This window comes from Phyllostomus discolor, chromosome 4 (genome assembly GCF_004126475.2).
Source record: "Phyllostomus discolor isolate MPI-MPIP mPhyDis1 chromosome 4, mPhyDis1.pri.v3, whole genome shotgun sequence".
NCBI lineage: Eukaryota > Metazoa > Chordata > Mammalia > Chiroptera > Phyllostomidae > Phyllostomus > Phyllostomus discolor.
In genome coordinates, this window is record NC_040906.2 from 3616920 (window position 1) to 3631887 (window position 14968).

A 14968-nucleotide genomic window follows, 5' to 3' on the forward strand; every position below is an offset into this window, starting at 1 on the left:
TGTTTGAAACGCTGAAGTCGGTAAAGAATGTACTTCTGCTAACACACGTTAGGCCGGGTTGGAGTTTATCTCACCATAACTCACTGGTTTGCATAATCCTGTGCCTTCCTGCCGCGGGTGGAAAACCCGCAGACCTCTGCGTCCTCTCGGGGAGAGTGCTGCCCGTGGGAACGCCTTCCCTTCCTGCCTGTCACACGGATGCACGCCTGAGGGGGAGAACCGCCCCCCCCCACAGGCTCCTGCGGTGAAACCTGTCCCCGCATCACAAGCAATCTGGTTCCACCCAGGCCACATCTCAACAACAGGAAGAGTACATCACTCTCCACGGCCAACACAGGCTTTCCTTCCATCGTGTGTTCCCCCCTCCCTGGTGGTCCTGTCCTTCAGAAGCAGCCAAGACTCAAAGGGGTAAACCCCTGCACCGTTGAACTGGAGGGTCGGTCTTCGTCATTCCCACACTGGCTAATCGCATGGCTCTGTCAGCCCCCAGTGGCCATCGGGGACTTTCATCTGTTCTGAAGTGCCGTCCAGCAGAAGGCACAGCAGGCTTCCGATCTGACCGACCAGCGTGGGACAGGGCGGCCTCGGGCATCGCTCCAGCAGGTTCAAGGGCACCTCTCCCGGTGACCCCGGCAAAGCACGGCCAGTGTGCACAAGAGGGAAGAGACGTAACAGCTCTTCTCTGGCAATGGGGCCCACCTAACCCGGGGAGGGGGGGGGCTCGCCACACTTGACTCACTGACAGGTCACTATCGTTGGTGCCGCCGCCGCTGCTCTGGCTATTATTACATGCGTCCCTGTCCCTAAGTCCTGACCTTGAATGGTGCGCTCCGAGATGTACTTCTCCAGCTGGTTCCGGAGCTTCGCCTCCACCGAGGGGTGCCCGTGGCAGCCGTTGTCCACCAGCAGCAGGTGGGTGTGGTTGTTGTCCAGGATGTACAGGGGGTCTCTCTTGAAGTCGTCCATGATGTACTGTGCGGAGAAGCAGCCCTGGAAGGCACACGGGGACTTGGCTTTGACATCCTGTGTGCCGGCCAAGGTGCCTGATGGCACTGCCGTGCGCCCCTGTGAGGGCTAACCTGTCGGGTTCAACTACAGCGATGCCCCCCGCCCCGCCAGGTTGCTAAGTTCAGAACATCCTAGAGACGTTATAGGACAGGCCTTCATTTCAGCACGAAGGGATGAAGGTTCAGAATGGCCGAGTCACTTCCCCGTGGTCATCATGTAAGTGACTGATGACCGTGCAAGGATCGCACTCCCGACCCAGCTCCTATTCCACCGCCTGTGCTCTTTTCCATGGACTCGCCGCAACAGGTGCCGTTCGGGACAGGGCGGTGCGCATGCGTGCACGTCCGTGTCCCCACACACGCATGCAGCGACCACACAGCTTCTCCCAGTGTGCATTACTGTATTTGGTTATTGGTTCTATGTATTACTGAAGTTGTTAAAGTTATTTCAGAGAATAAAGACTATTTCTAGTCTTTCTCATTTTTTCTAACTTATTTCTGATTAAATATTAGTGTTTTCCTCCTACTCTTCTTAAGTTAGGGGGTGTTACTACTTTTCAAGACTATTCACTTGAAGACTGTAGTGGTTACAAGACCAGGAACCACGGCTCTCCCACTTACTAGCTGTGTGAGTTAGGGAGGTTTCTCACTCCTTCTGTGCCTCAGTTTCCTCACCATAGTGAACAGTACTGAACTCCCAGGACCGTGGGGAAGATTAAAGAGTTACTATATGTAAAGTATTTAGAATGAAACCTAACACATAGCAAGTGCTGTTAAATAAATGTTAGATGCTGTTGTTATCATTATTGAATTATTTTCTTTATTTTTTGAGTCATAAAGATACACGGCTATGCATTTCACTCTGAGTGCACCTTTGGCCATCTAGCATTAGTCTTAATATATAATGTTTTCATTTTCATCGCTAAGTGATCTGCGATTATATTTTTGAAAGTTTATTTTTGACTCAATAGTTATTTGACAAGAAAGTTGCCTGTCTGGTTCCTAATTTCCTGGCAATTGGAGCACTCTGTTTAATCTGGATAAATTCTTTTCAAGTCGTGCGCGCTGACAGGGAACGGCCCTACACACTGCCACCGGGAAACACTGAATTCTTTCCTTGTTGCTGTTCCAGTTCGGCGGTAAAAATATCTACTTTTCAGGGTCGTGCCATGAGTCTATGAACGAATAAATGCAACGCGTCCACCACGGATAAGCTGACTCCCATGCCCAGGACAAAGGTCACCAATGGATAACAGGCTCTTTCCCACCCAGCCTGCCACTGTCCTCACATCCTCCCTTGGGCCACGGTCCCCCTAAAGCTGGCATTCAATGTGAAATCGTTTTTCCATCCCTGGCTGAGGACCTAGCAATAACCATGAAAACTACCATTCAGTTAATTTATCCCATAGCAATACAAGGTTGTTATTATTATAAAAATCCAGAGAAGGGATTGCTCTTAAGGTGATACAGGTGGAAAAGGAGTGGTGACTGTCACCCAGACTTCCCTGTCCCCAAAGCCCACCCTTCGCCCTCCCCACCACGCACCCCCTAGTAGGTGCTCAGGAGACACCCCCCCTCCTCTGCCCCTTAGTAACCTCAAAGATGCCAACGGACACAAAAGTAAAATAATTTTAAAGCATAAAAAAGACCTGGCTGGCGTAGCTCAGAGGATTGAGCACAGGCTGCGAACCAAAGCATCACAGGTTCGATTCCCAGTCAGGGTACATGCCCAGGTTGTGGGCCAGGTCCCCAGTGGGGGCCATGTGAGAGGCAACCACACATTGATTCTCTCTCTCTCTCTTTCTTTCTCCCTCCCTTCCCCTCTCTAAAAATAAATAAATAAAATCTTAAAAAAAATAAAAAAGAAACAGGCTTGGCTGGTGTGGCTCAGTGGATTGGGTGCTGCCCTGTGAACCAAAAGGTCGCTGGTTTGATTCCCAATCAGGGCACAGGCCTGGGTTGCCAGCCAAGTTCCCAGTAGGGGGGCGCAAGAGAGACACCCCTCCATTGATGTTTCTCTCCCTCTCTCTTCCCTCCCTCCCCCTGTCTACAAATAAATAAATAAAATCTTTAAAAAAATAAAAATAAAGTAATTCTCTAGATCCTAAACATGGACCACTTTTCTCAGGAGTCCCGGGCAGAAGGTTAAATTGGAATTTCTGAGCATCTGGCCCACAGTTTGAGTCAGAAACGCCTGTGGCTTAAGGAGGTCCTCAGCTCTCTGCCGTGTTCAAGACTCCACACTTCCGACAAACCCCATTGTCCGCCTTGTATCGCAGACACGACTGTCCAACAGGGGCTGCCTGGCAGCCTCTCCATGCCTGATGAGTCCGGCCAATCACTGACTTCAGTTCCCTGGAGTGCCCAGGATGCGGCAGCCAGGCTTGAGCCTCTTGTGATGGGATGGACTCAGGTCATCAGTGTAAGGAACAAAGAACCCAACTCCACCCAGATTCGCTGGGAAGAGGTTTTAAAGAACCAAACACGACCATTGGCACCTCCCTCCCCGAGTTCTTGGATTGTGTCAGCCTTGTTTTGAATTCCTGAGGTCCCAAAGGCCTTCCCTGCAAAACCCGACTTTCCGGTGAGTTGACCCCTCCTCCGTCCCCCCCCCCCCGCCGGGATCTTCCCCCAGGGGACCTGACCAGCCTCCACCCGCCCGCCCTACCTCATCATCGCAGCTCCGCACCAGGGTGTCCCTGTTGGAGACCATGCCCCAGGCCGCGATGCCGATGGCCGCGATGTTCTCCTCCGAACTCCTGCTGATGGTGTTGTCCCGCACCACCTCGCCGATGAACTTCATCAGGCCGTAGTGCGTGCCGCCAGTGAGAATCCAGGCGCCTGTCGCCGAGGGAGACCGAGGGCTCAGCGGGCTCTGAGTGGGGCTCTCGTCCTGCGCTCGCAATTAGCAGCACCCCCGCTTTCACGTGAAGTCACCCTAACGCTGAGTTTAAAGTTAGTCTGTGACCAACCCCCCCCCCCCCCCCAGCACCACCTGCCAGAGCTCCCGGTCCACCCATGTGAGGGTCTCGCTTATTCTACGACAATGATGAACCACCTGGTTCTGGAGCATCTGGGGTCTGCACAGGAGCTGCGTGGGAGAACCCCGCTCTGTCCCCGAAGCCCACGCGCAGCCCACAAGCACAGAAACGGGCAGACCCGTGGGCTGGCGACCTCCCGCGGCGGCGGGGACCGCGCACCTTTGGACTGCGCGATGTAGATCAGGCGGCTGAAGATCTTGCGCATGCGCGGCTTCAGGGCGAAGTTCTTGGCGCCGCCGGTCACGGAGATGACCAGGTTGGGCGTCTTCAGGTGCCAGTGCTGGGTCAGCAGCTCGTAGAGGACTTCGGCGTCCGTGTCGCAGGACAATCGGATATACTGTGGGGAAGAGGGGAGGCGTCAGGGTCGGTGCGCGCCCTCCTGACCACGGGACTCGCTTGGTGGGTTAACCTGCTCCCACGGGACCAGGGAGGAAGGTCCCCGTGGGGAAGTGGAAGGACAGCAGTGGACTGGGGGCCCGGGGGAGGGCCACTAAAGGTCGCCCCAAACCAGCCAGAGAACTTGGGACTTCGTCCCAAAGGCATGGGCACCTGGGAGGTGTGTTCCTTGCAGCAGACGCGGGGCGGGGTCTAGGGTGTTTTAGGGCGCCCTCCAGAGGTCGAGATGACAACGGGCTGAGGAACAGGGCGGGAGGGGGCTGGAGGGAGCACTGCAGAAGGAGACTTTTGTTGGCGTCCAGGTAGCAGGGTTCCCCGGGAACAGATGGCAGTTCAGGGGGCCAGGTCACCTCCTGGGGCTTCCACGACAGGGCTGGGGGTGGGGGGGGGGGGGTGACCGGGCAGGAGAGAGGAGCCAGGGCCCCAGCTTCCAGCTGCCTGTGAATGGTTCCGTCCCTGAGACAGAAGGTACGGGGGGCCTTAAGGATGCGCTGTTAACTATCATTACACGTCGTTGTAAAACTCCGTGTAAGAGCCTGCAACGTGGGTGTGCAGGGGGTGTGTGCAGACCTTATTCGGACCACATGCAGTCTCAAGAATGCCACAGGCCACACGAAACAGGGCTGCTCAGAAAGTGTCAGCCAGGCCTCTGGCAGCAGCAAGAGTGAGCATGGGCATTCCACAGCTGCCTGCAGGATGCGAGGCAACCGGGTGAGGGCCGGTCATCACCGGAGTTCCCCGTGGCACGTAATCACATCTCAGCTTTTATCCTTGTACAAGGTTTGTCTTGTGTTGTCATAGTTTTTGGATGGTGCACCTGTCTCTCCCACCTCCGTAATGTTAGACAGTTCAAGGTAACTCCAGCTAGCCCGAGTGGTGTTCGTGCATGTATTAGCTGGCCAGAGTAGAAAACCATCGCTCACCTTCCCCTTCTTGCCCAGAGTCTCAAACTGAATATCCCCGAAGGCATCAGTGGGAAACTCCTTGGTGTGTTTCTTGTAATTCCATTTCTCGTTCTGGTTCTGGTTGACCTGGGTGCCCTCGATGTGCTGGCTCTGGGGGTAGCCACACTTGCACATGTTTTCCCTGCGAGGAACGGCATGGGTGCGGAGAATGCATTTCATCAACCGACTTACATAGGTTCATCGCGTTTTTCAAATAAACCACACAGTACCAGCTTAAATTAGCACAAAGAGAGAGCTGGCCGTCCAGCTTTATTTAGACGATTGTCGTCATCTCAGTTGGTTGTTGAGAGACTGTCTGGGTGTTTCAGGCCTGGTGTCTACCCGTCCACCCGCCCAAGGGAGGCTCCGTGTTGAGGGCTGGGTCGTAAGGAGGGCAGACGCTGCCCGCATGGAGTCCAGCTTGTGCACAAGGAGCCGTGACGTTATCCCGGAAACAGGCCTTACAAATGTGGATGCTACATATTCAGCTTCCTGCAGGAGGGTCGTAATGCCCAGGAGCCCTGGGCGAGTCTCGGTGCCACAGTACCAGCCCTGCCAGCTGGTCCGGCCACTAAACCTCTTCTGAAGCGAGGGGGGCCCTCCTTCTCTTGGGCCGTACCCACTGGAGAGGGGTGTTCCCTGGCAGGGGCCCAACGCATTCTGGAGTTTAGAGGGACCGTCCTTTCCATACTGGACATCGGCTGCTTGGGAGACTTTTGATCATGTGGGCAAGACGAGGTCAAACTGTGCAATCAGTAAACACCAGCTCTTCCCATTCAAAGTGCAACAGAACCAAATTTAATTGTTAAGTGATACATATGCAGGATACGAGACCAGAAGGGGATGAAAAGATAGGCAGTAGATGGTAATGCCTCTTCCCCTCCTTCCAGCCAACAAACTGCAATCATTCAGCAAACGTGGACTGAAAATCCACCCAGAGTCAGATCTGGACAGAGCTTCGTGGCATCCACAGATTCACCGGACAAGATTCCGGCCCTCAAGTTGCCGGTGTTCTCTCGGGAATAGCCAAGGACAGCACCTGGCAGCATGCGGTGAGGAGCAAACCAACTCCTGCTTTTGTCCGAAAGACCCTCCCCTCTCTGGCTTGCTGCAGGGGCTGGAGCCCAGCAAAGCATCGCCGGGCCGGGCACACAACGCATGCTCTAGCCCGTGACTCCAGGCTGTGGTGGTGCTGTGTATGCAAATCAGGGAGTAGCGAAGGTAGTACCAACAGAAAAGAAGCAAAACGCAGTAAAAAAAAAAATCTAAAAACACACCTGTGACTACATGGCCCCTCTGTCCAGGCCTGTGCTGCATCCCGAGGGCTGTGGTAGCCATAAGGATGAACAACCAAACAAAAACGGTGCCACAGCCAAAGCCACCCCTCGGGAGGCACTGCTCCCCCTCCTCCCGGGTTCCTTCTGCCTGTCCCACCCCCTCGATTCTCTCGGTTCCCTCTCCCATTGGCCTGCACATGAGATTCAGAAGGGTGCTAAGGACTCAAGGGGGCCGTGGCCGGTGGACAAGGAGAATAGAGTTGTGTCCCAAGAGGCAGGAGAGTGGCCAAGTGTTTGGCCACTGCCACCAGGCAGAGGGGCAGAGCTGTCCTTTGTCCAAAACAGCACGGGAATAATGGAGCCAACAGAGCCACTCACTTGGAGAGTGAGCACACGGCCCAAACTCACCCCGTTGCCCAAGCCCTAGCGGGATCATGCCCCCACCACTCTCCACAGGGCCCCAGGGCCCCCAAGAAAGTATGCGGTCACTCTAGTCAAAAACCTACTAGGAAAGGCAGCCCCTCTGGCAGACATGGGCCTGGCCAGGGTGCAGGGACAGCTCAGGGTTCAACCCCACTGACCCCTGGGCAGCACACCGCCTGCACGACCGTAGCTGGTGACCCGGAACCAGGACCCCTGTGAGGCGGGTGCAGTAGCAGAGGGTCGGTCAGAGGAGACCTGCTAGGGCCGCCTGCCCGCTGGCCTCTGGTTATCTCACACCCGCTATTCCCAGCACGGGGAAGGGGGAAGCATTTAGCAAATACCCTCAGGGCGAGGAAGGACACCCTAGGAATCGGAAGACATGGGTCCCATCCCTCGTCAGCGGTCTCCCACGGGCCACGTGACCTTGGGGAACATGCCGAACCCCCCAGACCTCAGGCACCTCGTCTGTCCAGTGACATGAGCAGCTCCTCGCAGGGGGAGCTGCAGAACTAGCCGTCGAGGACGGAGAGTCCCCGTGACACGGTGGAGGCCCAGGGAGCGGGTGCATGCACCCGAACTGCACCTTGTTCCCGCTCAACCAGCGGATTAACAGCAAAACCCTCCCAGGGAAACTCTCGGGGGATTTCCACTCTGTCCCCTGACTCATGATGAGTGAGTTCATACCGACAACAGAAGAAAGAGTCTTTGTTTTTCTGATGCCCATTTTCTGATTCACACGAAGTGAGAAACCCCACGTGTTAAGACTCTGGGACGCTCTGGGGTGCTGTGGTAGGTGTTTATGTGTTACCCCCCTGAATCCGAACCACGCCCACGAGGAAGACTTGGCTGGCGCCCCAGGGTCGGAGAACTGGTTCAGAAAAGACAGTAACTGGCTCCGGGTCACGCCGGGGGCAGGCAGCCAGGCCGAGACCGGCCTCCGCCTGGTTCTAAAGCCCCTGCTCTTGCTTGCCCTTAGGCCTTGCTCTGTTCCTGTATCCACTCAACACAGGGTCAGTGCTTTAATGAGAAACTACAGTACTTTAATTATAAACTCTCCCTCCAGTTTACAGCTGGACTCTTTCTCCTGTCAGCAGCAGGCAGAAGAGAAAAGGCAGAGAGGACCGGGAGGAGAGGGAGGTGAGGCTGAATTGTTCCTTAGGACCCAGGGGCATCTTCTGCGGGACAGACCGGCCATCCATCCATTCGCTCACTTGCTCACCAGGCAACACCCACAGAGGGCCTCCCTGGGGCAGAGCCGCGCCCCGGCGTCCCAGCACATGGGAGACTCACAGTAGACTGGCACCCCATTGGATGGGAAGGGCCAAGGTCAGCAGCCCGACAGGGAGCCTGTGAGATTCCAAGCATGCACATGCGCGGTGTCGCCTGCCAGCCAGCGTAAAACAGCAACATGCACGGCCACGGCCACGTGGGCGGGCTCACAGGCCTGTGGGGGTGCTGAAGGGGCCACAGCCTCTCTTGGAGACTTTACTGATGGTTGCCGAAGCTAAAAACACCGTTTCTGAGCATCACAAGGTGGAAGCAACTTCAATACCAAACTATGGAGCATGTGCCTGTTTGTTGAAAAGACTGTTAACAATTTACGTTCAAACACGGTAACAAAAACGGAGGGAAAAGAGTTGCTTACGTGGCTTTGGAATCTTTGGTAAAGAAGACACATTCTCGTTTCTTAAAATTTGCTTGAATAAAGTTCACCAAGTCCTTGGGAGAAAGAACATCGGACAGCACATTACTAATTTATCCCCACCCCCCGCCCCCGCCCCCTGCACTGTGGCTAAGGAGCACTAGCACGGCCTGAGCCTGCTTCGAAGGTGCTAAGAATTCACTGACTATTCGTAGCATCCACCATCCATTCCTGCCCTCACAGCACTCACAGCTCTTTTAAAAAGGCATGTGTTTATACCTTTCTAACTAAACGCAAATTTTTCTAAAAATCACTTGGAGGTATCTTATAATAAATGTCATTATATGCATATTATGTGTTTCCATCTCTAAGGCTATGGGGGGAATTTAAGCATTTGTTGGTAGCTTAGCATAAATAATGCATTATTGCCGATTCTACTCCTCTCGTGCTCGCTTTTCAAAACAAGACAGATTCCCAGACCCCTGTCCATAGCTGTGTTCCCCCCAGGGTGCAGGGTGGTGCCCTGTGCCTGGGCCCTAATTCGGAGAAGCAGCCAGAAGTCTGTGTCAGCCAAATATGTCCCTTGAACTGGCAGAAGCAACTATTTGGAAACAGATGAAAAATGCTGGGAGAAGATATTTGTGAGCCACACTCATCATAGGATTGGGAAACAGAATTGGTAAAAAAAAAAAAAACTAAAAATCGCTGAGAACAGGACAGACGACCTGACGGACACACGGCAGAGATGTGGGCACGCGTCGAGTACACGAGGACCCACGGACGCCCCACCAACGTGTGAGAAGAGACTCAGCCCCACCGGCAACGAGGCAAACCGGAAATGAAGCCGCAGTGACAGCCCCTCGCACGCCCACCGCCAGGTCGGGAGGTTGGGCAAGCAAGTGACACAGAATGTGGGTGAGGGGCAAGGGGGGGGCCTCGTGCCCACGGTGGGTGGGTGGGTGGGTGCTGCAACCTGGTGGGACCACCCTGGACCACTGCCCACTGCTGCCTGCACAGTCACACCCGAGAAAGGGCCCCTTGTGGAGAGAGAGGGACTGGCAAGCCCAGAACGCCCAGCCGTGGGTGGTCCGGTCCCGGGCTGTCAGGCCCTGGGGAGGCGGCGCTGGCAGCCCAAAGCCACCTCCCTCTGGCCACCAGGCGCTGGCAGCCAGAGTTCTCAGACAGCCACACACACAAGCTGGTCCTCCCAAATGGGTCAGGCTGCTGGCCCCAGAGTCAGCCCCTACCCCTGACCCCCAAAAGGGAGGCCATCACCAACTAGACTGCACCCCCAAAAAATGGGAGTGAGGCAGTGTCCCTCCGGGAACAAAGTCCCGGTGCATCCATCAGTCTCCCCCCTTTGCCGCCCCCCACCCTGTACACCCTCAGACATCAGAGAGAGTGCCCCTCCGGCCTCCTGCTCCCTGCCTTTGGAACAAAAGCTTCCCCGGCGATCTTGTGTGTTAAACCCGACACCCTGGGGGAGAGGTGTTCGCCCCCCACCAGCCGCAACCCAAAGGACTTCCAGGAGCCACAGCTCACATGCTCCAGAAGGTCCAGAGTGGCGCTGCTCCCAAGAGCAAACCTAAAAGCCCGAACGGTGTCTCTCACACACTCACACACACACACACACACACACACAGGGCAGGACGGGGCAGGGAATCAGTAACCACCCCTCCCATCACGGTGGAGGAGGGCTGGTGGGAAAAACGGCTTCGTCTCGGCCTCCCTGTGCTTGTTGCTGTGTCTCAGGTACAACTACTTTGACCCCGTGTCTTGGCAGTGTGGCCTAAGGTAGCAAATGTCCCGTAGGGTCCGGCGTCACAGCCTCTGCCGTCACCCAAGCCGGGCGCGTGAGGCGTACCGGAAAGTTCCCTCTGAGCACGCGGTTCGCACAACCGTGTGTTTTCAGGGGCCACACGGGATCCTCCAGACCTGAGACATCCCAGGGTGGCCTCCAAGCTCTAGGTGCCCACATCTCTGAGGGGGCGACCAGCAGGGGTGGGGGTGGGGTGGGGGGTGGGAATCCCACCCAGGAACGCAGTGGGAGCCTGCAGGGGCCGCAAGAGAAAGACCCAGCCTGGCCCGTCTCCCCGAGGCACGGCTGCCTGAGCCAGAGTGAGGTCCAGACGGGCGGGAGGAGGGCACCACGTAGGTCACCCGGGTCCCTCGTCCCATGCGTGCTCCCTGCAGGGCCCGGGCCGAGACGTGGAGAGTGGACAAGCACGGGGCCCGTGCCCAAGAACCAGCGTCTCCTGGAAGACCCGGGGTGGGAAGGAGGGGTAGGGAGTGGCCTGCAGCTCACGGACACATCCCACGGTCAGCCCTGCGATCACCAGCCGGGTGAAAATGCCGAGTGCACGGCACTGAGGGGACCACCTTTGGTGGGCACCCGACCTGGGCCCGGCTCACCCACCAGCAGGGATGAGTGAGCCTCTGCAGCGTGGCCACCGGCCCAGACCAGGTGAGAGGCCATGGCAAGCGTGGCGGGAAGAAAGTGAGACACCATCCAGCCTTACTTAGAGCTGAGGACAAGGACTCAGAATCAAGAGGCGTCTCGGCGGTGCCCACACGGGGCTGCAAGGAAGACCGCCAAGGCCGAAGACTACAATGATCGCCGAAAGTGCCGTGTCTACGTCTCCGTGAAGGGCCGGACGAGAAACGCATCACGCAACAGCTTCCTCGCGCTGCAGCCGCAGCCTTTAAAAAGGACGGCTTGAGAAACCACACAGACAAGGAAACGCTTCTGCTTCGACCAAAATAACCCACAGGACAAAACACTACCTGTGGCGACGTCATCTTTTTAAAGAAGGAGTATTTGCGGGGGGGCGTCCCCAGAGAACCCTAACCGCCGAAGCCAGGCCTTCCGGCGCGAAGGCGGCGTGGGCGGGGCGCCCTGGACTCACGCTTTCGCTGTAGGACACCTCCATGCTCCGCGACACGCTGGAGTACAGGGTCCGCGTGCTGTCCAGCGTGCCGTTCCGTCTGTTCCACATGCTGAGCCTGGTGCTCTTGAAGGACATGCTGGCCTGTGGAGAATGGGGGCGGGAGGGGTCAGTGGGGCTCCAGGCAGGAAAGGGGCTCCAGGGAAGGCTCCATCACAAAGCCTCGTCCCTCCACCCGCGCTCTCGCTCCGCCCTCTGCAGCAGCGCACCAGGCTCCGCCCCCTCGCCCTGAGGCTCCCGCCTCCCTCCCCTTCGTCCTGGAGACCCAGCTTCAGCCCCGGCCGTCCTCCTTCAGGGTGTCTCTGGTCCCTCCTGCAAGAGCCAGGCCCTCCCGGGTGCCCCTCCCCACCGTGGGGTGCGCATCCCAGACCACCGCCCGCTGCGGCCTCAGCACCTATGGTAACTGGCAGCCTGTGTATCAGCTGGAGGACCAGGCTGGGGGGGGAGGGGGGCGGGGGGAGGAATCCCACCCCGACCCTGGCGGGTGAAGGGGAAGAAGGGCCTTGGCAGGGGTGGTGGGAGGGCCTGGGGGGCCAGCGTCGGCCTCCTAGTCCCCCGAGACTCGGACAACCCGTGGGGACGCTGGCAATACACCCCAGGCTCTCACAGGTTGTCTGCTTGGGGGGTGTCGGGGGCCTCGGGTGCCGTGGAGACGCCTCCAGGCCACCCTCCCACTCCTCTCCCGCTCAGACCCCACCCCCTCCGCCCAGACATGGCAGGAGCCCCCTGTCCCTGTCGCCCAGAGACCACAAACTAGACTGCAGGCAGAACCCGTGCTGTCCATCAACACAGTGATGGTGACAACACTGTTTCTAGAACAAAACCATCATCCTTCCTGTATATCCCGTCCTCCCCCTTCCCGTCTCCTCCTGGCACCAAGCTCCCCAGGGGTCCCTGACGCCCTTTCCAGGGCCCACTGCTGCCCCCCAACCTGGGCCACTAGCTCCCTCTCCCATGGGCCTGCTCCTCATGAGGACCCCGCCTCTCCCACCTGCAGCCCCACCCTCGGCCTGGCACCCTCTTCCCAGACCCTCTCCTCCAGGTCAGCTGTTGCTCCTCCTCCTCCTCACAAAGCATTCCCTCAGGGAGGTGCCCTGTGAGCCTCTACCCCCACCCCCCCGCCCTGCCCTGTGGGTCCTGACAGGGGTCATGACCCCCGTGCCCTCAGCTTGCTGGTCAGGGACCAGGTCTTGCTCATCCCGTGCTATGGTCCCGAGGTCTGCACAGTGCAACAGTCAACCTGTACACGTATGTACTGAGTGAGTCATTGGAACGAATAGGCAGCACCCCCACGCCCTCCAAATCCTCCTTCCTTTTGCAGGCCACCTCCACATCGCCGCCCACACACCCGAGGTGGATAGGGCTGAGACCCACGCCCAGCCCCAGGGGCCAGATCCTCCGTCCAGATGGCTGCCCCAGGCCAGCCTCCGACCCCCCACCCGCGGAGCTTGGAAACTTCTTTAAACCTCTTTCCGAGAGGCCAGTCCAGGCTGTTTAAAACAACGGGAGCTTCCTTTACTCCTCTCCCCAGGCACTTCGAAGAGAGTATTAATTGGCGCTTTACATACATTGTTGCAAAACCGCAAACCGGCGCTGCCGGCCGTGTCTTTACCGGGATCCCATACAGCAAATGGCCTCTAAGTAGGGAACGATTTCATCTGCCCGGCGAGGAAGAAACAGCTTATTTTGTCCCAGCGGGAAAAAAAAGGCAGTTTAGCTTTTTGGTCACCGGCCAGCGAAGGCAGACTCGGGTGAGGGGAGACGCAGGCACTCCGGCCCGGCGTTGCAGACGCCTGTGCTGGTGTGAGCGTCCGGCTGGTTCTCGGAGGCCAGTCGGAGGCCACGTCCCCCGCGAGGGTAGGCATCCTTCACAGCGCCGTGCCCAGCAGGTATCCAGGCGACCAATCAGCCTGGGGCTGCGGTCAGCTAGACCACCAGCTGGACACACCCGGGGGTGAGGCTTCGGTGGGAAGAGGCTGGGGCATTGCAAGGAGGGACGTGGAGCCCAGGACGGAGGGGAAAGGTCGGAGAAGCCCAGGGGGGGGGGGGGGGGCCTGGAGAGAGAGGAGAGGGTCCTCAGGTGGCCCCGGGCTATGGATAGCAGGGACACTTGGAAAGGACCGAAATGTCCGTCCACAGGGGAACATTCCACCCAGAAGAGGTAAGGGGATGGTGCCGGGAGGGGGTGTGCTTCACCAACATATAAAGGTCATTATGATTCGTAGTGAAGGGGGCGTGGGGGGTGGGGGGGGGGAAGCAGGAGGTAAGAAGTCCTCGGGGTCAAGAGCTCTGCCTGGAAAGACAGTGAGTGTGGGTTCGGCCACTGACCTGGCGACCTTGAATGAGGCCTTGACCTTCTCCCTTCCTTGGAAAGGGGGCTCAGCCGCAGACACAGGAGGCGCCTTCAGGACAGGCCGTTGGGGCATCGGGCCACAGAAACGCCTTGAGTACACGAGCCCGCGGCCCACGGGCGTGAACACCCCCAATGGGAGGCACCGCTGTCCGTGGGGGAGTGGGACTAAGGGTGAGTTCCCTTTTATCCCTTTACTTGTTAGCCTTGCCGAAATCAAGGGCAGTGCTTGTGTCATCGGGAAACTGTACTTAATGACAGGAAAAGCGTCTAGAGGCTGGACAGGGCGAGTACGTGGGAGGTGAGACGGCTCCCTCACAGGTGTGAACAGGGGGAAGGGAGGGGAGGGGAGAAGGTTCTGGATCGCTGAGCTGTTCCCTCTAAAGAGGTGGGACTGTGTTTAAGGTCCTGAGGCCAGGGTGGGGCACGGCGGGGTAGGGGCGAGGGGAGACGGGTGGAGAGGGAGAGACAGAAGCACAGGCCGTGTAGAATACCATAGCGACAGCCTGGCACAGCAGGACGCGGCGGGGTGGGCAGGATAAACGAAAGACAAAAGGAAAAGATAGTCCACGAGAAGGTAACCAATACTGACGAAACCCTTGGTGTCTTCTCTCTCCTGCCACATTCGTAGCAACCCGTCCTGGACGTGAAACCGATTTCCCGCCCCTCCCCCGTGCTGGCCTCCCTGCACTGTGACTTACTCCGGAGGAGACACGGCAGGCTGTCCCGGAGTGGGGGCTTCCTGGGGCGTGGCGTGGCTCTGGGGGCTTCTCTCAATAGCCAAGGCTGGAGTGGGGACTTAAAAGGGGGTCTCCAGGGCCTCCCTGCTGTGAGGGGCTCAGGACCCACTCCCCACACCAACGGGAGGTTCTAGAAGGCGTCTGCCGCAGGAGCACAGCCCAGAGCACCTGCTGTGGGGCTCAGTCTGCCCGTCCCATGGTCT

The 14968-nt window shown here is 57.7% G+C and overlaps 1 protein-coding gene across 1 annotated transcript in view; it reads right to left on the minus strand.

The window, feature by feature from the left end:
• TRPM8 (transient receptor potential cation channel subfamily M member 8) overlaps positions 1-11753 on the minus strand; it is a 54240-nt gene extending 42487 nt beyond the window's left edge. Inside the window, exons 1-6 of the mRNA XM_028510382.2 lie at positions 11637-11753; positions 8734-8807; positions 5368-5530; positions 4208-4385; positions 3676-3848; positions 816-990 (exon numbers count right to left, since the gene is read on the minus strand). Of these exons, the coding sequence (XP_028366183.1) occupies positions 816-990; positions 3676-3848; positions 4208-4385; positions 5368-5530; positions 8734-8807; positions 11637-11753 (880 nt within the window). The remainder of the gene's footprint in view (positions 1-815; positions 991-3675; positions 3849-4207; positions 4386-5367; positions 5531-8733; positions 8808-11636) is intronic.
• Positions 11754-14968: the final 3215 nt, after the last annotated feature.